A 26,918-nucleotide genomic window follows, 5' to 3' on the forward strand; every position below is an offset into this window, starting at 1 on the left:
AAATTTAAGAAGCGAAGAGGGAAAAGGGGGATTGAAACCCAAGGTCCCTGATTCCTGGAGTCTCAACTATTGGAACTCCTCTAATTCCTGCGGGCTCAACTTTAGTCACAATTTAGTCACTAGATAATGCAAGCATGTTAGCATTGATATCAATGTGCAAATTTTGAGAGCCAGTTTTGATCTTCTCTACAAGAGTAATTCTAGTACATCAGTTATCAGCCAACAGTTCTTGTCACCAGCTCCAAAATTTAGAAGTTGCAAGCTCTAGTTGTAGCTCTGTGTGCCCAGAATAATGATCTAGCGGACAGAAATCATGTAAACCTGATGAAGGTTCTCCTATGTTGATGTTATCATATAAATCAGCCTTCTTAATAGTTAATTATTATTATTATACTATGATGTACAATGCTGTTATTAAGGGTTAAGTATGTCGATCAAGGCAAGTATATATACATAGAATGAGGGATTATGGCGTTGGTTCATTTTGTGATCTATGTTTTTTTAGCACTCTTATGATAAAATGGGATTATGTTCGACTTTTAGTTTTAGAATTTGAAATTAGGTTTATAACTACCTATGATTGTAGATAACTACCCAAATAACTAATCATCTTTACATTTTAATTTTCAATTAATTCCCTAATAAATTAATTTCCATAGTCTTAAACCAATATCTATGAAGAAGTTTTTTATAAATAAGTTCCCACTAACATTGCGAGAAGATTTTTCCGGCAAATGAATTTTGAGATAAGGTTCTAATCATTTTTTTCATCCAAAAAAAAACGCTTATCTAAGGAATGTTACATTTTCTTCAAAAAAAAAAAAAAAAAAAAAATTCCCTGGAAGTGCCCTTCAAGTGGAGCACTAATATCCACCTATTTTATTTATGTGTTCAAAAGTATAGAATTCCTACCTTTTAATTGTGGCCATAAATATGTACTGTTAGTTTACTTTACAAAATGAACTCAGTCTCATGTGCCTCACTTTCCTGCCAAGTTTCCAGTCAAATGGATTTAAATGGACATCAAAACTTGAACGTACAAAAACTAAATTTATATTAATACTATCCTTCAAAAAAAAAAGTGGACTAATGTAAATTAACCTCTAATGTGGCAAAGGATCTCAATCAATCCGTTTTACTTATTTTTTCTCTTTGATTAAGGATTGGAGACCCTAAACTTTGCAAGAGAACAATGGAGAGTTTAAGAGTTGAGGGAGAGAGTTCGCAATCATCTAACTAATATTTTTCGTCATCAATACCCTCAATATAAAACATGTGGCATCTTTTATTTATGGTAAGCTTATGATGCAGGACCAAATTTTTTTCATTAGCTTTAAGATAATTACATGGCTAAAATTATTTTCATTAGCTTTTACAACTATTACATGATTTCTTAGCCAATAAATCCTCCATTACAATTTGAAAAAGTCTTTAATCGGACTAACATAGACAAAGTTGAATATCTCTACAATAATAAAGCAGCAACAGAGCTGAATATCTCTATAATAATAAAGCGAGAAAATGTAATAATTCAAGGAGTGCAACAAATGTGAATGTGTGTATTTACATGATAATTAAGATGTAATTTAGGTGTCTTGACATGTGTTCATTATGTAATTTTAGAAAAATCATATATGTATATATATATATATATATATATATATATATATATATATATATATATTGGTGGATGAGGATATGAAAGTTGAACAAAAAAGAAAAAAAAAAGGTTTAATAGGTGCTCAATTACATTGATTAGTGATTTAGTCTCAATAATGGTTCAGGTCTTATAAGATGCGAGTTTAATCCAACTTTTTGTTAGTATTTATTCTTCTAAGTGTGCGCTTAAGTCATAATTCGAATGGATTGTAAATGTAATCCTACAAATAGAGAAAAATATAATTAATGTAGTTTTTCTTTTGTTAAAAGTTAAAGGCAAAAAGATTGATATACAAAGACAAATTGAAATTCATCTTTTCTTTTTCCTTTTACTTTTTTAGGAAAAAAAAGGCGTACAAGAAAATTACAAAGTGAAAATATATAAAAGTATTATAAAATAATTAAATATTATGGATGCTTATCACTTTTATCTCATCCTCTAGATGGTGACAAGTCTTTCATGTTCTTCGAATTAACAAAAGTTGTTACGATTTTTAAAGTGTTACAGATGACACGACTTTCAATAAAACTATTACGACTTTTTGATAAAGCTGCAGGACTGTTATTAAACTTCTCACGTCTTATAAGAAGATTGTATCATCATCTTGAAGAAGTTCGTTGTTGTACTTTCCCCTATAAATAGGGGTTATTCCCTTGTATCAAAGTGATAAAAACTGAAGTTTCATTTGAATAAATGAAAAAATAGTTCTTTTCTTACTTTTATCTTCTTCTGAACTCTTTAATTTTCCTATTTTTTTTAACATATTATCCACCACATAAGTAACTCAAAACCTATGTCACATTAGAATTAGTTTTATAACAAAAAGGATAAATATGGCACCACCACATAAAAAAATCAAAGCCTGTATCACATTAGCATTAGTTTTATAACAAAAATGATAAATATGGCACAAAACAAAACGGTTAGCTTTCAAGGTTTCCTTACACAATAATGCAAAGAATTGGTGCCTAATCTAATAAGGAAAATTAGTTTTTTATTTTTTTAAAAATTTTTTTTATTTCCCCGCCCTTTGGAAACTGGCTTTTATGTACAGGGTTCGTCAAGTTCTCTTCTTCTTTTTTTTTCCCATCTTCTTCCAAATAGTAAAGTTCCGTTTTTTAGTAATGTAATCTGCAGTAAAATTCTTAGTTGCATGCGAAAATTTCATGCGAGTAAAGGGATGGGAGTGCTGGAAAAGATGTCTGAGAATCTTGAATCTACAGAGGCCAAGAGAGATAGCCTCAGGAAATCAATTATGATGGTTATGCTTGATTGCAGGGATTTTGAGAAGCATCTGGAGACATCCCAAAAGTGTTTGATAGAATGCCTGAGTGAACTTGAGTCCAGGGAGAAGCACTTGGACTCTGTTCGGGACTCGTTGAGCCAGAATTTTGAAGAGTTGGGGTTGAAAGTTAAGGAAGTTGAGGATAAAGAGAAGGATTTGATTTTGTTGCAACAGAAAGGGATGGAGGAGTTGGAGTTGAAAGAGAAGGAGTGGGCTTTGAAAAAGGAGGAGTTTGATGAGGAGTTTAGGAAGAGAGAAGTGAAATTGAGTGAGAAAGAGAAGGCCGCAGAAGGGCTTTTTGGGAAGTTGGAGAATGAGAAGAATGAGACAGTCGCGCTGGAGATATTGATGGAGGAGAGGCTTAGGGAGTTGTGGTTGAAAGAGGAGGGTCTTGAGCAGTGGAGCAAAGAAATTGAGAGGAGAGAGAGTGAGCTTGATGAGAGGGAGAAAAATGTTATGGAATGCGAAAAAAGAGTTGGTTCCGAGGAGTTGGCTGCGATGAGGGTGGAGCGCGAAAGGGAAATTGAGATGAAGGAGAAAGAGGTGAGATTAATGAGAGAGGATCTTGAGTTTAAGGAGAAAGCGATTGAGTTTGAACGAGCGGTAAACGAAAAGCGACAAAAAGAACTAGATATACGGGAGAAGCAATTGGAAGAGAGAGAGAAACAATATGAGATTACACAAAAGTGTTTGCAGGAGGTTCATTTGAAAGAGAAGGAATGCCTATTGGAAAAGGAGCTGCTCCAAAAGGGAAGTAAAGAATTGGAAGTGAAAAGGAAAGAACTTGAGGATAGGATTAAGGGCATAAAAGAACTTGAAATGAGGGAGAAGCAATTGGAAAAGAAAGAAGAAGAAGTTGAAGTCAGGGAGAGGCAATTAAAAAGGAAAAGGGAAGAAGTTGAGGTGATGGAGAAGCAACTGGGAAAGAAAAAGAAAGAGGAATACCAACTGGAAAAAGAGTTACTCGAAAAAGGAAATAGAGAATTGGAACTGAAAAAGAAGGAATTTGAGGATAGGATTAAGGAATATGATTTGAGGGAAAAAGAGCTTGAATTGAAAGAGGAAAAACTTGCTGATAAACTTCATGCTTGTCTGACGACAAATCCAGTTGAAACGGTAGTTGATGAGAGAGCTATCAGTAACTCCACTTCTCGTCAATTTACATTTGCTGTGGAGTTGGATCAGCTGGATATCCGTATGTTTCTAAATGAGCGTGAAGTGAACCTTGAGTCACCAGATGAAGTTTTTAAGGATCTTCAATCATCCGGAGACCCTGTATACTTTGTACTAACTGCAGTGGAGGCACTTTACCCTCCCTATTTGAGGAAGGTGGATATGGTGTTTGAGGGAAGGGTTGCCAGTTGTTGTATCCTTTTGTTAGAGCAGCTACTTAGACTTTCCCCACAGATTCAACCTTCTGCAAAAAGTGGAGCATTGAAACTTGCTAGTGAATGGAAGGCAATTATTGAAACTGGAAATGTATTGGAGGTCTTGGGCTTCTTGTATCTTTTGGCGTCCTTTGACTTGGCTTCTGCATTTGACGTAAAGGAGGTCATGAACTTTTTAGAGATTGTTGCTCAGAATCAGAAGACACCTGAATTGTGTCGTCTTCTTGGTTTGACAGATAAAATCCCTGGTGATTTTCAGTGTCTTTTTCAATCAGTCCTGCCAAATTTTGACACATGACATTCACACTTACTTTCTTTGGTTATTTGCTTTGTCTTACAAACGATTTTACAAAATGAGCTGAAATGTATGCTTGATTTTATTTTTTTTGTTAAGACTTGCTTTTTTGTTGTCTTACTTCTGATTGCTCTTTAAGTTAAGCATACTTGTCATTTAGGATTGCTTCGGAGAATTGCAAAGAAATATCATATTGGATTGACAAATCCAATTTAGTGCTTTTAGTAGTTTTTTTTCATTTTTGGACATTATAAATTGCCCTGCTCTCTTTTCCTCCAATTAACTAATTTTAAGATTTTTTTTTTGTTGTTTTGGGAGTTGTACCTTCATTCAATTAATACCATTTGCAGTTATTCAGTTGTATACTTATGTAAAATTTATTTGTCCTTATACGAAATTATCTGTTGATAAAACCTGAAATTGTAGACCGCATTTGCAAGTGCTCTGTTTTTTACTACATGTAATTTTCCTTTTTTTAATATCAATATCTTATTTCAAGATTCTATTTCTTTTGGAATGGATGAGATAACTAGATGAGGGGCCTCTTTAGGATTTTGACATGCTATGGGGAGGTTGAGACTAATTTATTCTAATAGTTACTGGGCCATATTGGAATCTTACAAAGAGTACAGAAGTATTATGAAGGCACTACTGTTGAAGTTGTCTTAGTCTTGGTAGTCCTGCCATCTCTAAAGGCCCTGTTCTTAAGCATGCCTGTGGAAGAGGAGTGATGATTACATCTATGTTTACTGTACTTGCGCCACGTGCAGTCGCAATGAATTTCTGTTCGTGTAATTATGGCCATTTGAGCACATCCCATTAATGCTGCTGTTGCATGTTGATTTCAGTGCCAGTACGGCTGCCACTTTGATTGCCACTGCAATTACTTTCACTTGTGTAGTATCATTAACTTCCTAGTGCTGGCACTATGACGACAGTAGTTGTAAGTGTCTATTTTCAATTGGAATGTTAGTTTTTAGTGCTGGTGTTATGATATTCATGGAATGAATTATCGCAATGAAGGGAATGGTGTGTGTGTTTGTAATATTTTCCAATTATATTTCAATAAAATATGGGATTATTAGAAGTTTTACAATGAACTTTCTTTTTATTTATATTTTATTCTTATTTCATTTTATTTATTTATTTATTTTGCTCTTGTGGAGTATTGAAAACCAATGAAACAGTTGGAATGATCAAGGGCTGGTTGAATCAGTTTTGTGAAGTGTATATGTTCCATTAACTGCAAAGATGTTCTTAGGGTGAAAGAGAATACTAGGTTTCTTTTTGGTAGATTTTCCCCTTCTAGTTGTGTGCTAGTTCTTTCAGTCTCTCAAAAACAACTGATAGCTTTTTATTGTCCTCTTTGAAGTAAAATACTGGGGAACTGATCAGACACTTAGCGCATGCTTTTGGTTGCTGAAAATTAGTTGATCTTAGCTTCTAAAAGTTTATTGGCATTTAGAGGTTTCCTCTTGGTGTTTAGTTTTTTTTTTTTTTTTTTCTACAAGCCAAGTTTAAGTGAAAATAATTGGACTGTGGGGAGCAGCCCTAGGTGCTTTTGTACACAAGTTTGGTTCCTTTCACTTATTATTATTATTATTATTTTGAGAAGTCATTTCCATGGACAGCTTAACAAAAGCTGAGGCAAACGAGAACTGGCCCTGAGAATGGAGTAATAGAATTTTCATTTCTTTTACAATCTCAATGGTTGTACATCCTTGTTCAGCTAATAGGCTGAGAATCTAGTCCTCTTTTGCCCCTTTGTGTTGATGCACTGAATGATTTACCGTAACAGTGGCATCCGAATATTGAGCTTCATCTCATATTGAAGTTTTCTCATCTCAAATATCTGTGAAGTTTGAGTCACTTTCCACTTCTTTTGGTTCTGCTGTCACATATTCCTTTTTGCAATTTTTTCTCATTGACCATTTTCATCTCTCCCTTCGCTGACAGAGAGAATATGTATTGGGTTAATGCAACATTTCGAGGGAAAAATTCTATCGGTAGGAGGGAAGGGCCAGGGGGAAGGTCTGCTTAAATGCGTTGGTGGTTGTCTTATTTCTCCAGGCTGGAGCTCAAATAATTTGGGAGGAGGTTAGAACTACTGCTTCCCAACTTTCCTTGGCAATTTGGGGAGACTAGAACGTAGTGATAATATAGGATTTGTTTTGTGTTTTAAAAATTAATATTATGAAATATATATGAGGTGAAAAAGGTAAAAATAAGCAATTGATTTGTAAACTCACATTATGTGGTTTTCCATTTCCACTCCTTCCATCTTCTCTGCTGCCACCCCTCTCAGCTCTTAAGAAAAGAAATATAAATATATGTACCCTTAACATAGGTTGAATTGTTTCCACCCAAATTTTTTTCTCTTGGGCAAACTCATGTAAGCTACTAGTTTAGACACACAGAACAATTTAATACAGGAAATTTGATCAAGAAATTAAAACTTTTAGAGGAAACAGGCATAAGAACAAGTACTAAGTAGCTCTCTTGAGGATAGTGTGTTGAAATGACTTTCCTCCAGGGTGCAAGTCTGTTATGTGCTGAATCTAGGTTTACGCAGAGCTTGGATGGAGGAGATATTCAGCACATATGCCTATTAGAGTTGCTGCCATAGGAGGAATGAATGCTGAGGGTGTTCTTACTACTATTATCACCTTTGAAACTGTAAGTGGATTGTCCAGTTACTGGAAAAGGTAGTTGGGAGTGGAAAACTAGATCTGGATCAAACAATGCATTCTGCATAAATGAGTTGAACAACATTTGAAGTTGATTACTGCAATTATTTGGGAGAATAGGAAAGGTTATTAGTTATATGTACAATGTTGATAATTTCTTCTTATGCCTACAAATGCACTTTCAGTATGCATGTCATTTGCTTTTAGGAATTTGGTTTGTAGAATGTCGACGCTTTTGTGATTTCTGGTGCTGAATTATCTATGAACTCTAGCTGAATTATAGCTTGCTTATTGGGGATTTTTTGATGCACTTTCTTAGAACTATTTCTTAGTGTTTGCTTGGATACTTTGATTCAGGCAGGTTGTTTATGTTTCTCAATACTGTTCATCTTGACCGCTCACAGCTTCCTACTTTTTCTTCCTGAAAAAACTAATTCTCTGTACAACGCAGGCTTTATCATGGATCTCACTAAAAAGAAGCGGTATCTTCTTGCATTTGAATATGTTTATGAGTTCAATCTGGTTGATAAAATTCCACCCATAGCTCTAGTGAAGAAGCATGTCTCACATTCAAAGCAGGTAGCTAAAACATTGTGTAATGAGGGACAAAATACTCCTGAGGCACAAGTACGTGGTCCTTACTTGTGAACCGCTTTGTCTAATTTGATTTTAACTCTAGTACTGTGATCGGGTTTTCAAACTTGCTTACAGATTAAGGCTTTGGTGAATGAAATCTCTGCTCTTAAATCTGCTATCAAGTCCATCATAGATCGTGGTCTTGAACGTGAATACTCACCTAATCAACTCAGACAAAGAGTTATACAGCTGGAAAGCCGTAGGGCAAACTTGAAGACTTCATTGTCAGCACCAATTTCAGAGGAATTGCCAAAACTGGACCCAAGCAAAGAACTGTCTTCTGCACAAAAGGCTGAGGTGAAAGAAAAGGACAATGAGAAACCTCCTCTTTCAGATGATGCCATCATCAATGAGGCTCGATTGCCTTCACAAAATAAGTCGCGAAGGTTGGCTCTTCCGGAAACAACCCATAATTTTCAACTTGCTAATGGTCAAAACTTCCACTCAGTCTAACCATCTTCTAAGCACCACAGTGGGCTTGTACACTGAAAGTTATGGACCTCAGATAAGGACATTGTAGCCTGGGAGGCTCAACTCATGTCAACTACTTGGATGGTTACTTAAAGGTTGCTGCAAGTAGGAATATTTTGCATCCTGGCTTTCTTCAAGTCACTTTGGGATGGTCTATAATGGCTTTTCACCATAGTGGATTGCTGGAGAGAGCAGCCTTTTACCGAGTTGCAGTTTTCTAACAAATTCCGGTGTACGGAAAACCACTTCTATTCAGAATATGGAATTTTCTGTAATGTAGGTCTACTAATGGCATCTACCTTCTAGCCATTTTTTGCAGTTATGTTGGTACCAATGCCTAACAACTGCAACACCACTCTCCTGGATTTTAGATGGTAGCTAGCTTACTCTAGCATATTTGGAGATTGACCATTTGTTAGGCTTTCCTGTGTAGTTTAATCATCATTTTGTGCAGGTCTTTTGGTATTCACTCAGATGAAATCCACTAGGGGGTTCTTTTGTTCTGCTCACTGAAACAGGTACCAGGCGAACGGCCTTTTGGACAGTTGAAACTTCATCGTTGGATCAAGGATTGAACACAGTTGTTTTTGAAAGAAAAGTGGTCATTTGTTTTGGGCATCCTTGGCACAGTGTGGACGATTTTGTTTCCTTCTCGTTTCCTGGTTGTTCTTATTACCAGGTATTGTCTTTGGAATGCATGGACTGTGGCAGGCTGGCAGCTAAAAATATTGCTTGAGGACTGTTAAGAAGCATCCTAATTAGTAACGAATGTCACCACTTAGCCTGGAATGTTGAGCGTTATTCAACAAGCTGTTGCATTTCTTAGTATTTTGGTTGCGGATTTGCCAAGGTGTTGCTCTCTGGTTTGAATCCGAGGACAGATTCAAGGCGTGAATTGCATCCAGTTCGTGGATCTGCATTGATCATTTGGCTTGAATCCACAAGAAGAATTTGTGGACGGATTCAAGGCTCAAATTGCATCCAAAATCGCGGTCTGTTTATTGACTTGATTGCAACCAATAATAAAAATAACAATTCTAACATACAAATAAAAACACTAATAAAACTTAAGAAATCTACCCTAGTTTAGAAGCCTAAACGATTCTCAAGTAGCCTTATTAGATACAAAAACAATTCTCAGATAGCCTGCAAAGTGTATTCTAATCATTTTGGTTCGTACCTTTGATTTACTAAACATTGATAACATGGTGCGAACTTCATATTCTGCGGAGCATGTTGAAATATGTGCGTCTATCTTGAGGTCCATGCTAAATTTTGTCTCGATTGTGATAGTTCTGTTCTGTCAAAAACTTCCAGAAAATGACTTATTTTTTGTACTTAATGCCGTGAAACCCTGGTGGATTACCTCTCTGTCGGTAGCTTCTTGAGCGTGTACCACTTTTACACGATTTCTTATCTAACATGCTGAAAAGTAATCAATAGAACTGAAACCACAAGCTGTTTAATCAGCTTTGCGTTCTTGATTTGGCCAGCATTAAACGTTAGGTGCTGGCAAGGTTTGGTTTTCAAATTCTAATCAAGCCTTCCTCAACATTAAATACCGTATAAGAGGATCAAACAAGAGTTTGCCAAATTTCTGCATTCAGACTTTTGTCAACGCTGGTCAATACTGAACCCCAAACAAACCTTAGCAGTAAATTGAGGCTTTTACATAATAATCTACGGAACTGAGTTAGATGTGCATGACACGTACCTAACGCTATCTCTTTGGCATGCACATGAAGTCGTATTTCTGAAAAGATACGTAATGGCAAATGCTGCGATATAGGTATCTCTCAGGAGATTTTGAGGGTTAGTTTTGGCTTTCATTTCATTTCTTTTATCCAATTTGGTCAAGTGAGAAAGAAGAATATTTTGTATATAAATTAGGAAGTGGATATGGGGTGGTTGTTGTCTCTCTTTGCCTTAACAACATGTATAAAGCAAAATTAGGGGTTTTATTGTGCTAAATCTATGTTGCAGCTGGTTCGGGGATCGGATTTTAGACATTGTATAAAGGATTCTTTGTATGTGAGAGACGTTACTTCGACAAACATGTATAAAACGATTTTAAATACTATCTAAAAAATAGGTTAAAAAGTAGAAATATCTAAAGTATTGGAATAAAGAAGTATGATAATGATAGATTTGGAAAAATTAGTGTCTCAAAGTGGTTTGTAATTTTTAATGTAACTTCTAAATTAGAGCGTCTCTCACATTTTTATTTTACTCATAAAAATTGCTCATTAAAAGAGAGAGAGAATGCAAAAAGAGATAGGCGAAAGAAAAATTGTGAGAAAAGGGGAGCTAATAAAAACAAGTAGGTGGTGTATGAACAAGAAATCATGAGGTTTAAGAGAATAGAGTAGAAAAAAAATTACTTTTTTTTTACAGGGGTAGAAAAGAAAAAGTGATTATATACCTACGGTGTAGTTTCACAAGCTTACCTTAGTTGTAAATATTTTCACATACAACAATCCTTCCTATTTCTGTGCATTTGGTTTTTGAACTTTTCTTTCCTTTACTTCTCAAAGAATCTGTTCTTTTCTGCTCACTTTCGGAGTGAAATTTCAAGTTCCACTTTCTTGGCTCGAAATCTTCCCACTGACGAAGTACGCATGCAAGACGGAAAATCTAAAACAGCGACGGGTGAGAGTAAATTGTATAGCAGATTTGGACGGTATATAGGAAGATTCAAGAAATAGTTGCAAAATCCTCGAAGCAAAGAAATCCAATTTCCCTTTGAATTCCAATTACTAGAGATCCTACCAAACAAAGGTTTTAATCATTCAGGCAGCAGACATAAGATGCACACCAACTTGTCCTGTTCAGGGTAGGTATCTTCAATTGAATAGGACCTCAGTTTTGGTGGGGTGGGGGGGGGGGGGGGTAGGGGGATAGGAAAACACCTCCAACCCCAAAAGAAAAAAGAAAGGGAAAAAAACTGACTTTTTTCCTCAAAAATGTTATGATCCATCTGCTTTTTAAATTTATCTTCGATTGATTTTTATAGTAGCTCTTCTGGTTATTAATTTATTAGTAGAAGATTAATTTCTTGATTTAACAATATGTAACACTAATACACTATTATTATAACTTTTATTCTTCCATCTGTATTATTGTACTCTTAAGTGTAATATTTGTACTTTTTTCCTTTCGTATTTCAAAAAAAAAAAAACACTCTATTTAATCAAAAATCATCACTCGGAGTAATAAAAATTAAACTTTTACTTCTCATTTAACATTTTTAAGTACAATAAATCACAGGTTTTGTATTTTAGAATAACTTATAAGTGTTCTTTTATCTCCCAATTTCTTCCCTTCCCCCTCCCCCAATGCCAAATCCTGGCTCAACCATTGGAATAGGTGTTCTTTGGATGCCTTCTGGATAGGCATTTCTTCTTTTTTTTTTCTTGAAAGTTCATCTTTCTTTTAATTTTTCTTTTTTGGAGGTCTACAGCCATTATGTGGCACTAATCTATCAGACTACTAATTAGTGCTTAGCTTTAGTTTGGGTGAATAGAAAATAGATGACAATGAAAAAGGACAGTATTCACAAATGTAGTTACCATGTATCCTTGATGCACAAAATTCATTTAAAAACATTAAAGGTATTAGTGTTTGTGTGCAGCCAGGAACAATGTGGGAAAGTGATAGAAAATTAGTTATTCTTTCCTTCTTCTAAATTTGGTTGGACGAAATGTTGAAAAAATCTTCTTGTAACATTGGTCGGTAAGAATGTTGAAAATTATACATCGTCAACTAATCATAAAGTTCTGAATCGTGTTTGAAAAGAATTTTTCAATCGTGTTTCCTGTCATTTAATTCCCGTGAAATCACATGGCCATCATTTTGACCGGTCCTTTGAAACAAACACCCCTTTATGGAAGATTTATCAGAAAAGGAAGGAAGAGAAACAAAAAAAAATTCATTGCTGGTTTTCCCTTTTTGTTGTTACTTGAATGCTTTTCTTCTTTAGTTCTTTTATCATTTTCTCGTCTGGATTTGGTTAGGTCAAACACACTAAGAGCTGCCTAATGGGTGCCTTGAACACTTATTAAAATATACTTCAGGTGTTAAAATTTTGAAAAGGTAAGATTAATCAAGAAAAATGTATAAATGCAAGAAAAAATATGCATTTTCGTGGTAGGTCAGATAAAATTTAGGTAAATCCCTTTAAACACTTGTTAAAAAAAACCCACGTATTAATTGCAATAATGTACCGAGCAAGACAACAGTCAGCTGATATTACAACTTGTCTACAAACACAGTTTAATGTAGTCCTAAATTAAAAAGGAGGGCATTTCAAATTTTCCAGCATAATTTAATTAATCAATTAAACTATTCGCCAACTATAAATAAATAGCTTGTACCCGGTCAAGTCAATTTTATTTGCTCATTTGCAACCTCAACGGAGAACTCATACTACTACTATTTAAACCAACGTGTAAAGTGTCAACAAATCATAAAAGCAATACCTGGAATCTGTAATGTCAACCACGACCACCAACAACAACAACAATTTAAAACAACAACTAAAAAATCATCCAACTTAGTTCAACGGCGACCACCAAAGTTGGTGAGGTGGGAGGTCAAGAGATCAAATCCTATCTCTCATCATTGGCCACAAAATGTGACAAGTCACTTTAAGTGGCTTTCAGCACTCGTTTGAGTCGGTAGGATGGTTTAGTCTCCTTCGATTTCCCTTAACCTCTTCAAGTCCTCTGTCGTATCGATGAAAAAAAAAACTAAAAAGATTGTAAGCAGCTTTAATGTGGTATAATGAATTAACCCAATAGTGGATAAGATTACCTACCAAGTTACATTTTGTTCTTCTGTGGATAAGGTTGGGGGAGGCATTGGTCGGTAAGGTAATGCTAGTGCCTAAATTCTGATGGTTGCTCTCTTTTTCAAAACTCTCAAGTTTACAATTAAAACTTTCAAAAACCTTATTCATATACAAGTTGGGTCAAAGAGTTGAAGCTCAACAACAACAACAACAACAACAACAACTTTTGTGGACCTTATTTTGACTAATGCATGAGGTGTTGCCTAGTAGACATGGCCAATTTTCCCACTTTCTTGAACCAAGAAAATGTTTTTGCGATGGTGACTTTGGGGTTGGTGGGAGGGGTTTGGTGGGCAGGTGATACAATGTCTCTATTTGTGGTCAAGTGTACTTGTCCAGACTTTTTAATCATATGAGATTTTCGGCGCCACTTTTTCGGTTGCAATTTTGTACCACTTCTATATTTATGTTAAATATCCTATTTATTGAACTTGTTATGTGATATTTATATAAATTTTTTCTATCTTCACGTGATAAGTGGAATTAGCACTGAATTTGACACCGAATAATAGTGGCATAGAGGATCCCAACTGGTTAAACATAGTATTTGGTTACTACACACATGGCACATCTTAATTTCCCTTTTGGTCCTACCATATTTTTTCCCTCATCTATTTTCTTTTTTCTTTCGTTTTTGTCTTCATATATTATAGACAAGTACCGTATGTTTCGGATCTCAAACCCAATCTAGTAAGCAAGAAAGAAAGTACAATATTTCAAATTCGGTTAATTTCATTTTGGTCCTCCAATGTGAATTTAAAAACTAAAAAATTCTCAATTTGGTCCACCTAAATAGTATAACATCTCAATTCAGTCCCCGTACTGAAAACATACATTGATTCTCCAAACAGCCGAAAAATCTCAATTTGGCCCCTCAAACCAAAAATCTCAATTTGTCCCTTCAAACTAATAAGCATGTTCCAAATTGATGCTCCAAGCCTATTTTATCAAAGACATTAACTATTCCCTGATTACAGAAAAGATTATACTACAAAAATAGCAAAGTTGCTTTTGTTTTGCAAGTCCAAGAAGCATTCGTTCCATATTGTACTGATCATAAAGGTGCAATCTTTTTTAAGTTACTTGTGACATGGATATAGAGCAATTCAGAAGTTTCATCAAAGAGAAAAAAGAAATAAGTGTACAAAATTTTAACTTAGCTGAAGAAGGCATTTCTCATTGAAATCAATAAATTAGGAAAAAATTTTAGTAAGTGATGAATAAATTTTGCTTGGTTTTGTAGTTGCAATTTGATTTTTTTTCCATATTTATTGAACCATTAATACATGAAGTTTGGAGGACAAGGTTGGAACAATTTTTCAATTTGGATTACCAGATTAAGATTTTTTTTTTTGTTTCTTTGAAGAGCAAATTGAGATTGTATTCTATTTAGGAGGACCAAAATGGAAGTGTTGTAGTTTGAGGGATCAAATTGAGACGTTTTGCAACTTTGTTTATACAAATGAGCAAAGACTTGAAGTTACAACTTACAACTGGTCAGGAAATGATTGACAATAAACTAAAAGTCTTTTTATTCATCTTTATTGTGAAAAAACAAACTAGCATATTTACAAACATTTATTTGGTTCCTTCCTGCTGTTTTCTTAATTTATCACAAAAATAAAAAAAAGATTTATATTTATTAGAAATTTTGAAGTTACACATTCACTTCACCGGGTCAAATTTTTTACCATTTCAACCAAATTGATGTCAACAAAATTCTTTCAAAAGTACCTTAATCATTTGACAATTATCAATATAAAATTTTGTCTTTTGAAAGAAAACAAAGAAAAAAAGGGACAAAAAATATAATTTTTGTAAAGAAAATTATACACATTTTAAAGATTTCGGATACTAAGAAACATAGACATAAATTTTAAAATATACGAAGTTACATAGAGTTCAAATATATCTAAATCCTTGACTTAAACCCAAGTCCTACAAATTATGAATATACCTAGAGCTTTAGCATATCTCAACCTCCAGAATTATAGAAACTTACACAGTATATTAATAATTAAAACTTGTAACATTGAGCTTTAGAAATTCGGATGAATATATATCATCACTCTTTTTGTAATGGAGAAAATAGTTAGATACGTATAGCCCTCTATTTCAATTACATGCAAATTTATTTCTATATGAAGTAGCAAAGGATGCCAATTCTTTTCTTTTGATTTTTTTTTTCCATGCAGAGAAAAGCGGCTGAGTGACCTTTGTTAACACAAATAGAGAAAGATAGTTCTATTTTAAAAACTTTAAGGGTGTTAAGTGATATAATAAAAAATCTCAGGAATGATGTCTGAAATTATTCCTTCCTTCAAATAATTAAAGATTTACTCATCAGTAAAGTAGGAGGGTTAATTAGTTTGCCTTTTGCTTTTGTTTTCATCATTTAGTTGGTTCATAACCCTCAAATAATAATGTAAGATATAGCTGAGGTGTATGGCTCTTAAACCTAAAAGTTTATCAAAATTCAATTTTGGGGAGAAATTGATACACGTTCATAATATTGGGGTTGAGTTTACGTCCTTTTGAATTCGTCAATTTAAGACATGAAATTGGTCAATTTCTTTGTTAATTTTGGAGGGGAACAGAGATAAACAGTTAGATACCTATGGCCCCAGTTACAACTACGCTGGATTCTTTATTCAGGTTTGGTGCATTTTGTTTCTATTTCAAGTATCCCAAGTAGGGACTTGGATCCTTGTCCTTGCTCTTTCTGAAAATCTACCAACTCTTTTCATTTTCATTTTCATTTTCATTTTCATTTCAATGTGGGGTTTGGTGACCTTCGTTAACAACAAAATGTCACATCACCTCTTCAAAATGACACGTACGTACGTACATATGTGTGTGTATTTGTTATAGATAGATAATTTTATTAAAAAAATCTTTTCTATGCTGAAAAATAAAACAAACGATAAAACTTTTGATGGCAATTTTCCTCGAAATTCTAATGAATCCTACAGCTTCAAAAAAATCCGTACATGTCTTCATAGCCAGACCTATTATTTAACGAGCACAACCAAAAACATGAATTTTACATATGCTACAACATTTCAAAAATAAAAAAGCTAATGCGAAAAGCAAATTTGAGAAAATTAAGAAACACACCAAAAGAAAATCTTAGAAATGGAAAACATTTCCGATATAAAAATTTAGGAGATAGAAAATAATTAAGAGAGAAAAAGCGGGACTTTTGAAACAGAGAAGAAGGACGGGGTCTACGGCTTAGACTTTTGAAACTTTTTTGGAGGTAACTTTTGGACACTGTTAATTGTGATTAAATATCCGAACAAATTACGTTAATGTCTGCTTGACAAATTCGATGTCGTAAAATAACATTAAATATTCTTTAGGTTCCGTTTGAGATTACGGTGACTTATAAAGAAACACTTCTGATACAAGTAATTTTAATAAAAGTACTTTTAAAAGTATAATTACATAAGCACTTTTAATACTCACTTGTGTTTGGTTTTAATTTTTAAAAAAAGCATTTCTATTTGTATATTGACAAACATAGCCCTAAAATTAATACTAAATTTATGCCAAAGGAATATTACATACATACTTTTCTCTTACCACTATTTCACTCTCAAATTTCACTTATATTATTTTTTTTTGATAATGGCTTAAAGTAATGATTATTGTAAATTTATATTAAAGGAAACAAATTATTAAAAGTTTTCTAGCTACAAACTTTTTTAGTTGAGAAAATTATGAGTTACGACAAATTCTAGGAACACTAGCAAACGTAAATCAAGTATTTAACTTAAAAAAAAAAAGAAACTTTATTTTCCTACACCATTTGGACCTACAAATAAAGAATTAAGAATGACATAATTACATCACTTTGTTTTCACGAAGGGCACTCATCATGTAGAAGTGTTACTCCTACTTATTGAACAATCGTATTTATAAGCATTCCAGAAGTGTTGAGTAAAGCATTCTACTAATGTAGGATAAAAATATCAAATTTTAAATCTAAAACATTTTTTAACGTAAAAGTAATTCAAGAAGCACCAAATATTGGCTTTTCGGAGAAGTGTGATTGAAGCCAAAAGCTGGGGTCCTTAAGTTACGGGAAATTAATTACCAAACAGTTTAGAAATACTTTTAGCACTTAAAAGTTTTTTTTTTGTTGTAAACACAATACATCCTCAAATAGGCCTTTATTTCTTGAGCTTGTTGACATTTTTTAAACTAAGCATATTTAGAATTTCAGTAGTATTAGAAGTTGATTTGTTATTTGGTAACTAGATTAGAATTGATGTCAAAATTGGTTTAGGCAATCGAGTTGAGCCATGTTTTGGTATTATAATTAGAATAGGATTTGTGGTTATGTTTGTCTATTAAAGGACTTGGAGTCGTAAGTTTGTAATCAAGGGAAATTAGTGAATTGAAACAGAATATTTTGTTTCCTTCCGTGTCTTTCTTATTATTTATTATTTGTAAGATTTAGAGTTAAATCCTCATGTAGAGGCTGTTAATTGTAATTAGATCATCGAACACACGACATTGATCTCTATTTTTTTTTAATAACTCATGTTTTTTTATTTTATAACGGTAATTAGTTAGAGTTTTTTTTTTAGTTAGAGTTTGAACCCCGACAAATCTGAAATATCCATTAATTCCTTCACTTATATAGAATTCCTCACTAGTTTGCCTAGTCATTAGTTTAGATTCTCTTGCCGTTCGGCTAAAGTATTAGTGTTAAGATTTCAGTCAACATTCGCATATATTTGGTGTGTGTTTTCCAATTATTTTTAATTATGTTTTCATCTCACATAAACATTTCATAAAAATATCACGGCAAACAAAAAACTCTCGTATATAACCATCCAAATGGAGGAGAAAAAAATCTATTATCTCTTTGTAAAATTACTATTCTTGCTCAATAATTTTCTTTTTTGTTTTTTTTAATATAACAAAAGAAAGGGTAGAACCAAGCAAAATAAGATAACAGGGTGGTGTGAGAATGAACTCATATTTCAACTATTGGATGATAACCAACCAAGTTAGTTTAATTAGCCAGTGGAGGAGAACATTTAAGACGTTTAATGCAAATTTCCATCGTGTAAGTTAAATCAAGAAAACACAAAAGGTGCACCATTTTAGGTTTGAGGTAAAATTTGACTCTCTTTATTTTTTTGAATTAATTTTGTATAAATTATCAGTGTATATAATATCATTTTTTAATGTATGTCACTTAATTTGAATTTCATTTTGCACGTACAAGAGTGCAAATATAAAATTTGTTCGTTTCTTTCTTTCCTTTTTTACCCTAAGAATCTGGCCGGATCCCTTCCAAAGTAAAGTTAAGAATAAATACAATTGCAACAACTATTGAAATAAATAAACCACTGAGTTACATCATATTCTCTTGTTTTGTGTGTCTATATATGTATGTATGTATATATATATATATGTGTGTGTACTAGTACACACACATACACACATACAAAACTACACACACATACACACATACAAAAGAGAGCGACATTTCAGAAACTGTAGGCTAACGTTATCATAATTAACACTAAATCCATTTCTTGCCATGCTTTATGCTTATCTCCAAGTTTCTGGCCTTAACGCCCTTAACTACCAACCCTATCCGCTAATGAAAACCAAAAAGGTGATTTCAAATGCTTTTCCCTTCAAAGCTCAAGGGGTTGTTGAGTCGCTTGGATTTGGCAAATTTTCTTCATCTGGGGGAGATGCTGGGAGTCACATGAAAGGAACCCATCCATAACCCCCACCCCATTTTCTCTCTTTTATCTGCTTCTCTTTCTTATTTAGAGTAGTACTCATGATATGTCTAGTCAATGCTTCATCATCCTTGATTCCTTTCCCATAGTTAGCTTGGATCCTACATTTTTCCAAAGTAGTTGGCTTCTCAGGTTTTTTATTCATCTCAGGAAGTCTTTTCTTGAATTCAGTTCCAGACGAAAACTTGCATTAGTATTTCTTTCATCTCCTTTCAACTTGTGGCCTCACCACAACCACCCCCACAAGTGCATGCATCTCTCGCTCTATATATAGCATTTAATACTCCGTCCTCATCAGCAATACATTTTTGAAATTGCTCTGTTTTCTTGGTGATGATATCCAAATAGGAATCCAATCCCACATTACTCTGTTCTAGCTTAAAACACACTCTTTTTGTATTTCTTGAATTCATTGTTTCTTGAAATATTGAATTGATTCCAAGATTCTTTCTGGTTCTTTGATTATTTTATCCAAATGGGTAGTCTTGGATACTTGAAAAATTCAACAATGGTTTGTGCTCCATTGATGGCTGAATCAGTGGAGCAAATGCTAAAGGATATGCGAAAGGCAAAGGCAGAAGGCGCTGATGTTGTTGAGATTAGGCTTGATTGCATAAAGGGTTTCCAGCCTCAGACAGACCTTCAAATCCTATTGAGAAACAAGCCTTTGCCAGTCATCACCGTTTTTAGGTAAGTTACCAAACTCTGTCCTTCCCTTTCTGACACGAGTTGCATAGGTAAATAATAAGGAAAGGAAAATGAATATTAGCACTCCTCAGAAACTAAACTTCAGACACTCCTTCGGTACTTTTGCATTATATGAAGTTTAAGAAGTGTTAATTTTCCCTAAGGAAAAATAGAGGACATTTCTTACAAAACATAGCAGTTAATTTTTACTAGTCCCACTCCAAATCTTGACAAAAATGGTGGTGGAATTATTCTATTCTGGGGATTATTCTGTCTGGAAGAAGTTTTGATCTAGTAGATGTTAGATTTTGCGGACGGACTCAGTGGTAGAGTTGTATTTTGCTTGTTGCTGCAAATTGGTTCCAGCCTCTTGAAAATGAAAGGTCGAGTTTTGACAGACATAAAAGTGACAGCGATTGTTTGATGATTTCCCAAAAAGAGTTCTGCTTAAAAACGTATCCGTTAAGGACGAGAGATCTTTCTCAGTGGATGTGTATCCAATCCCGAATTTGGTGGTACAGGTGACCTGACCTTCCATTTGCCCTGGACTCAAGCCAGGGGTCCCGCAGGTGGCTTTGGACACATCACGCTGACTGAGCAGACTATCATCCACAGCCGTAGGTGGTAGGTGGGAATATGCTGTAGAGGGGGAAAAGTCTTGGCTACACTTTAAGCCAAGGGCACAGGACAATAGTTTTACCCAACTTTAATGCTTAGGTGGCATAATGCCATCGGCACTTAATATCCACTTCATCTGTTTTGATTATTTACTGCAAAATAAGGAAAAAATAATTAATCATGTCCAAACTAATGTCTGGTGGCATTGCTAATTGGTATACCTTGACCATCAAAAATCGATCAAAATTTCTTAGCTCGGTTGAATCGGTGGGAGTGGTATACCCTGACCATGCAAGATTGATCAAAATTTCTTAATTTGATTGGCCCATTTGGATCCAGTGCGTCTCCTTTAGTATAGAATAGGAGTAGATATAGAATAAAAAGTATCAAGTCGATTAAAAAAAAAAAAGAAGATTGAGTCGGTAGGAGGGGGTCACGGGAGAAATAGGGTTTGCATTTTGATTAGATGTTATGAGTTCATTGTAAGAATAGATATGACTATTGTTGTATGGGGTGACCTCGTCCACTTTTGATTCTATGAGGAATTTATTGGACTATATTAGTGTGCATTGAAAATTTGGGGTACTAAAGAACATTAGAATGGAAATTTCTTGTTAATTCTTGTTAATTATGATGAAATATGTGCAAGTATACATTGTAAAAGAATCTAAAAGTGAAAAAAGAATCATAATGCTAAAGAAATTACATAATCATGGACCTAGCTGACAGAATGAACAGAATCATGTTTTCAGTTGCACTAACTTTACCTAATCGGTTTATTTATAAATAATCAAGCATAAGCCTTTGCTGTTTCTAATGAAGATTATGATTTAACTTCCGTTGGCTTCTATTATCATTCATAACTGCAGAGCAACGTCTGAAGGTGGTCAGTGTGATGCTGAGTACAAAACACGGTTGGACACATTTCAACTAGCTAAAGAATTGGGAAGTGATTACATCGAGTATGAACTCAAGGTGATCATTTCACAAACATGACACCAGTATTGATTCTGAACTTCTTGGAGGTTACATTATGTGGCTTTGATTTCCAGGAAAGTCGCAACATCTGCAGATATAAAATCATTGCATTCTTCAGGCAATGCTAAGATTATGGAACTTCTGAAATGAAATGCATATTTTTCAAGTAACTGCAGTAACAAATAGAGGTTGCAAATGACAATTGTCATCCATGCTACTTCGACTCTTCGTTTTACCCCTACCGTACCTGTGACACACTCTTCATTTTGCACTAGAGTAGCCATGTCCACGGGACTCCTGTACCCTAGTCCTAGTAACATAGGCTATCACTATAACTGAACATGTCATCTATTCCCGTGTTGGATTTGACTATAAAGTTGAAATTTTGAATCATCCTAATCGCGTGGAAAATGCTTGGAAGTTGGAATGCGAATCTGAAATCAATCGGGTGTTTTTGTTTCTTATGGTACAATGGTTGACACTTCTGCTCGGCCTGTCGGTACCTTGAACTAATTAGTTGGCTTTCAATTTGTCTGAGAAGCAATCTATCCACCTCCCTTTCCTAAACATTTGCACAGCATCATATATGTAATCTGGGATAAGACACAAAACTCTCAGACGGTTCCAATAATTACTTAGCGAGAAAATTTAGGATTTCATGCCTTAATAAATTTTGAATTCTGTAGAAGGTTGATGACTTGATGTCTAAAATGTAGTATTTGCTCCATTGATGCCCTTCTGTATCAAACTCTTGGAGTTCATATCTTCTGATTTTCAGCATCATGGTTCACTTAAAGACTCTGCACCCGTGTATCAAAAGTTTACACAATTATTAGAATTTGCCAAAGAAACTAATTATAAGGTGCTGCAAATGAGGTACAAGAACTAGACATGAGTATCAGCATTTGCCTGTTAAAGACTAAAACAGCTGCTGAAGTGATTGTCAGTACCTCTTGTCTACAGCTTGTATTGTTGTTTCTAAGGTCGTAGCTTGGTTTAACAAAGCAATGCCAACGAAATAAGATCTGTGGTTGTATTCCCTATCGTACTATCCTGTGGAAACTGAAACAAAAAAGGCAACTATGGTGCGATGGTCATTGGTTAGTCCTGTTATGAACCACTATCTATGAGTCATAAATGATTGATGCCAGGTCATATTTTGATTCCCTAATCATATCTGCACAGGAGTTAAGCCTAAGCAATACAATCATGTAACTTGCTTAAATTATGTGGCTTGCAGATTTTGATGTTTTTGTAACTCATTAGCTGTTGTCTCAGGTAATGTTTAGTGGTGGCACTTAAAACACACAATCATGAAATACTCCTAAAACTCTTTATTTTAGCACTAAAGGTTCCACAGGTACCATGACCGCAATTGGCAGACAACACTGATGGTTTTTTTTTTTTTTTTTTTAAATTTACCTCCAAGGCTCAATTCTTGCAGCTATACTCGTGCTGTAGAATCCATTTGTCAGCCATGTGATGTTCAAAACCATGCTAAGTTGTCAACAGGAATTTCAGGATTAATGGGATTGTAACATGACGCAGGCTTCAATCTGGATGAACCTGAAGTTCTACCTTGGATGTCATTAATGATACTTTTTTCAGGAACATTAACCATTTTCACTTTTTTTTATTGTTCTTTTACTATTTCTCTTCAACAGACAAAGAATGACTTTGAAGTCAACTTTTCCATCTCTTACACTTAATTTGAGTATTCACAATATTGTCCTGCAGTTCAGGAGTTTGATAGATATTCAGTGCTATATTTTTTTTTGAATATTTTTTTCTAATTCCATAAGCTATTAATGATTAACTTGACTTTTGTTCTTTTCTTCAGGTTGCCTCTGATCTCATAAGAGAAGGAAAATTCCATCAATCTAGTAGAAGTAAGACGATTGTATCTTCATATATTAATGCTGTGAACTCTTCAAAAGAAGAGCTCAGCCAGCTTGTTGCTAGACTTCAATCAACTGGGGCAGATATCATCAAACTCGTTCTTGATGCGGATACTATTACTGATACAGCTAAAATTTTTCATCTACTTCCCCACTGCCAGGTAATATAACTTCAGAAGAAGTTGAACTTATCCCGCACTATCCACAAGAGATACTGTCTTCAAGGGGAAAAATAGTGTTTGACCTCTGTCATTTACATGGGAGATATAATAGATATATTAGATCATTGTGATGGGCTGAATCCCAAAGTCAAATGTTGAACATGTAAGATGAAGAAAGGGCAAGTATGATGCCATCTGGTTTCCCTATTATACAGAATTTATTAGAAATTAACTTGGACCATTCTACTAGATGGTGAACACAAACTTGTTCTTTTGGTTTGGCACTTATGGTCTGTGCAGAAGTTGGCTATATGAATCAAGTCAAAAATAGAGGTCCATAATATGAGACCATACGTAAAAAAGAAGAGACTTCATTTGTTTTAATCACTAAATATTAAGAATGAAATGTGATAACACAAATATGCAGATAATGATTTTACTTAACAAGGCTTATGACTCTTAAAACGCAGGTTCCACTCATTGCATACTCCACAGGAGAAAGAGGTCTTATAAGTCAGATACTGGGGCCAAAGTTTGGTGGCTGTTTGGTATATGGATCTATTGAAGGAAAGATGGTGGCTGGCCTTCCCACCCTGAGTAGTCTTAGAGAAGCATACGAAGTTGAGTGCATAGATGCAGATACTAAAGTTTTTGGGCTCGTTTCAAAACCAGTTAGTCACAGTAAAGGCCCCCTTTTACATAATCCTACATTCAGACATGTCGGTTACAATGGAGTTTACGTCCCAATGCTTGTGGATGATCTCAAGGAGTTTTTTTACATATACTCAGGTCCTGATTTTGCTGGTTTCAGGTATGTTTTACTTGAGGTTTCACCTTCTTAATGAAGTGGGATAAAGTTCAAAGCTATGTTGTTGAATAGTACTTTGTCCAAAACTCGAACAGGCCAAAGATGACATGTTTTTTCAACCAGATGGCTAGCTTAGAAGTTAGAACGAATTCTTCTCTCCCTTGATCCTCTTGTACCAGACAGGGAATAAGTAAAACTTGGATTTCTTGTGCAAAAATGATCAGTACACCCACTAAATGATAACTCCCCACTTTATGCCTGAAACACACTTGCTGGTGTTAATTTTCCAATTCTACGAGAAATGAATTCTTATATTTACTCTACAAAATCATACTTTAATGTAGTGTTGGGATCCCGTACAAGGAGGCAGTGCTGGATTTTTGTGATGAAGTCCATCCACTTGCTCAGGTGGGCGCATATACTACATGATGTGCTTAACTTTTGCTGTTTTTAACACTTCAGTGAACATTCAACACTACGTATGTTTTAGTATCTTGTTGCCATTAAGTGAAAGGGGAAAAAGAAGTAAATGCTTTACATAATCAAACAAAGGTGTATATCTGAGACATTGTATACTTTGATCGGAATGGTATTATTGCTGAGTTCTAACCCAAAAATATCATCATATTCTTTTTCTGCCTGCAAGTACAGCTAGTAAAGGCACATCACTGATTTTTATGAAGGAAATGTTGAAGGATCAAAAGGAAATAACTTTGGGTCTTTTTCATTATCATATGTTGATCCTACATGTATTACTACTAGGAGCGGTTATATGCTATTGGACTTATTTTAGCCAAGTTATCTCAGAGTACACTTCCACCACAGATGTTTCTTTATATGTGGAATTTTGTCCTGGCTGCAGTTCCTAACATATGATGTTTCTTGCTATTCTCCATGATTTACCAACTCATGCATTCTTCATCAGTCTATAGGTGCTGTTAATACCATTGTAAGGAGGCCTAAAGATGGGAAGCTGATAGGTTATAATACAGATTGCGAGGCTTCTATAACTGCAATTGAGGATGCTTTGGGCGGTATGACGCTTTATAACTCAAACTTTTCCATTAGCTATGTAGTTTTTTATCCATTTAGCCATCATGTTACATTTTGTTAGCTAGCCTAAGCTTCAACTAGTTCATAAATATCTGATGAGTAATTAGATTGTGTCATCTTTGCAGTAAGGGGAATCATAAATGGTGAGGCAGTCTCTTCACCACTCAATGGTAGATTATTCGTGCTGGTGGGTGCTGGAGGTGCAGGAAGAGCACTAGCATTTGGTGCTAAGAGCAGGGGAGCAAGGGTGGTTGTTTTTGATATCGATCTAGGTATGTAAATTTTGTTTCTCAATTTTAACATCTTTATGTTTCCGAGCTGATGTTTCTGGATTGATTGCCTGCAGCTCGTTGTGTTAACCAGCATAACACATTTTGCATTGATACCGTTGAGAAAAAAACAAGCATCTAGGACTAAACTTCACTTAATTAGTTTCACACTTGTTACAATTTTGGTCACCATAAATCACTCCACAAACTCTGATCATCTGACCTGCTATAATGCTGCACACTAACCTCACATGTCTGTATATGTACTCTTTAACAGGAAGAGCAAAATCATTAGCGAATGATGTGTCCGGTGAAGCATATCCATTTGAGGATTTAGGTAGTTTCCAACCCGAGAATGGTGCAATCCTAGCAAATGCAACCCCTCTAGGAATGCATCCAAAAACAGCAGACAGAATCCCTGTTCCTGAGGTTTTTAGTCTACACCTAAGATTTCTTGTTTCATTTCATCAGATGGTAGCTAACGCTTTGTTTCTTTTTGTAGAGAACCTTGAAGGAATACAGGGTTGTCTTTGATGCTGTGTACAACCCTAGGAAAACCAGATTACTAAAAGATGCTGAGGCTGCAGGAGCCATAATTGTTAGTGGAGTTGAAATGTTCTTGCGACAAGCCATTGGCCAGTGCAATCTTTTCACTGGTGGCAAAGGTACAAATTTGTCTCCTTCACCTGGATGACATGCACAAAGTCTAGCAGCCTAATGAACCTCAACTTTGAAACATCTACCTTTTTAGTTTTGATTTAATTGCATATTTTTCTGGGCATCACGATATGGAATCCATCGCGAATTATTAACATAGAACATCTTTTTGAAATTTGTCAGCATCAATTTTAGCAGGTTCAAGCTCTCTCTGCTAAATTTCATGAAACTTGAAGCGATAAATATGTGAAGTCCACTTAGCTAGAACAAATTCCTCACTGAACCAAAATCTGTTCAATTGTTCTCCATTACTTCTCTGGATCCCTTCTTCTTTTATATGTGATGTTAACATTTTTGCACTACATTTTTGCAGCACCTGAAGATTTCATGCGCGAAATCATCATGGAGAAATTCTGATTTTTTATCGTAGTAAGGTGTCACATATGATGTAGTCTGATAATTTGATTGAGAAGAACTAAAGTAGTTAGAATGATGAATCATATTTCCCTCAAGGGAAGTATTTAGTCTCGTTGAATTTTATTTGGTTCTAGTTTAGAACTTGTTCAAGTTCCCTTGGATTTTTGAGCATCTTCAAATTGTAAGTACACAAATTGAGCTCTTCACCTTGATACACAGTGGACGTGATCTATGTGATGAAAAGGAAAATAAAAGAAGGAAAAAAAAAAGTTAAATTCTAAATTTATTGTTGAAGGGAACAAATCTTTTCACTTTGTTTGCACTTGACAT

The 26,918-nt window shown here is 34.6% G+C and overlaps 2 protein-coding genes across 4 annotated transcripts; both read left to right on the forward strand.

The window, feature by feature from the left end:
• The first annotated feature begins 2,329 nt into the window (after nucleotides 1-2,329).
• Nucleotides 2,330-9,759, forward strand: LOC113727540 (uncharacterized). 3 transcript variants are annotated; one of them, XR_011840896.1, is made up of 5 exons: nucleotides 2,330-4,581; nucleotides 6,585-6,725; nucleotides 7,767-7,942; nucleotides 8,027-8,796; nucleotides 8,877-9,759. XR_011840896.1 is itself a non-coding variant. In XM_027251763.2 (4 exons), the coding sequence occupies exons 1-4, from the start codon at nucleotides 2,814-2,816 to the stop codon at nucleotides 8,402-8,404; spliced, it is 2,463 nt and encodes an 820-aa protein (XP_027107564.2). In that variant the 5' UTR covers nucleotides 2,330-2,813; the 3' UTR covers nucleotides 8,405-8,891. The 3 variants fall into 3 exon arrangements, 2 of the variants coding, with proteins under 2 accessions (XP_027107564.2, XP_071936864.1); XM_027251763.2 differs by having other exon boundaries at nucleotides 8,027-8,891; XM_072080763.1 differs by lacking the exon at nucleotides 6,585-6,725 and having other exon boundaries at nucleotides 2,332-4,581; nucleotides 8,027-8,891.
• A 9,502-nt stretch (nucleotides 9,760-19,261) lies between these two features.
• LOC113732748 (bifunctional 3-dehydroquinate dehydratase/shikimate dehydrogenase, chloroplastic-like) lies at nucleotides 19,262-26,870 on the forward strand. The gene is made up of 10 exons (XM_027258687.2): nucleotides 19,262-19,732; nucleotides 21,217-21,322; nucleotides 23,166-23,384; nucleotides 23,855-24,195; nucleotides 24,537-24,600; nucleotides 25,118-25,226; nucleotides 25,371-25,517; nucleotides 25,792-25,943; nucleotides 26,017-26,179; nucleotides 26,545-26,870. Exons 1-10 carry the CDS (start codon nucleotides 19,518-19,520, stop codon nucleotides 26,586-26,588), a joined length of 1,560 nt encoding a protein of 519 aa, XP_027114488.1. The 5' UTR covers nucleotides 19,262-19,517; the 3' UTR covers nucleotides 26,589-26,870.
• Nucleotides 26,871-26,918: the final 48 nt, after the last annotated feature.

Source organism: Coffea arabica, chromosome 2e (genome assembly GCF_036785885.1).
Source record: "Coffea arabica cultivar ET-39 chromosome 2e, Coffea Arabica ET-39 HiFi, whole genome shotgun sequence".
NCBI lineage: Eukaryota > Viridiplantae > Streptophyta > Magnoliopsida > Gentianales > Rubiaceae > Coffea > Coffea arabica.

Excerpts from the sequence above, each read along its gene's own strand:
- LOC113727540 (XM_027251763.2), top strand. The coding sequence starts at position 2,814 with ATGCGAAAATTTCATGCGAGTAAAGGGATGGGAGTGCTGGAAAAGATG. Across the intron at positions 6,726-7,766 it reads CTCAAATAATTTGGGAGGAG|GCTTTATCATGGATCTCACT; the intron begins GTTAGAACTACT and ends TGTACAACGCAG. Across the intron at positions 7,943-8,026 it reads AAAATACTCCTGAGGCACAA|ATTAAGGCTTTGGTGAATGA; the intron begins GTACGTGGTCCT and ends ACTTGCTTACAG.
- LOC113732748 (XM_027258687.2), top strand. The coding sequence starts at position 19,518 with ATGGGTAGTCTTGGATACTTGAAAAATTCAACAATGGTTTGTGCTCCA. Across the intron at positions 24,196-24,536 it reads CCTGATTTTGCTGGTTTCAG|TGTTGGGATCCCGTACAAGG; the intron begins GTATGTTTTACT and ends ACTTTAATGTAG. Across the intron at positions 25,518-25,791 it reads TGTTTTTGATATCGATCTAG|GAAGAGCAAAATCATTAGCG; the intron begins GTATGTAAATTT and ends ACTCTTTAACAG.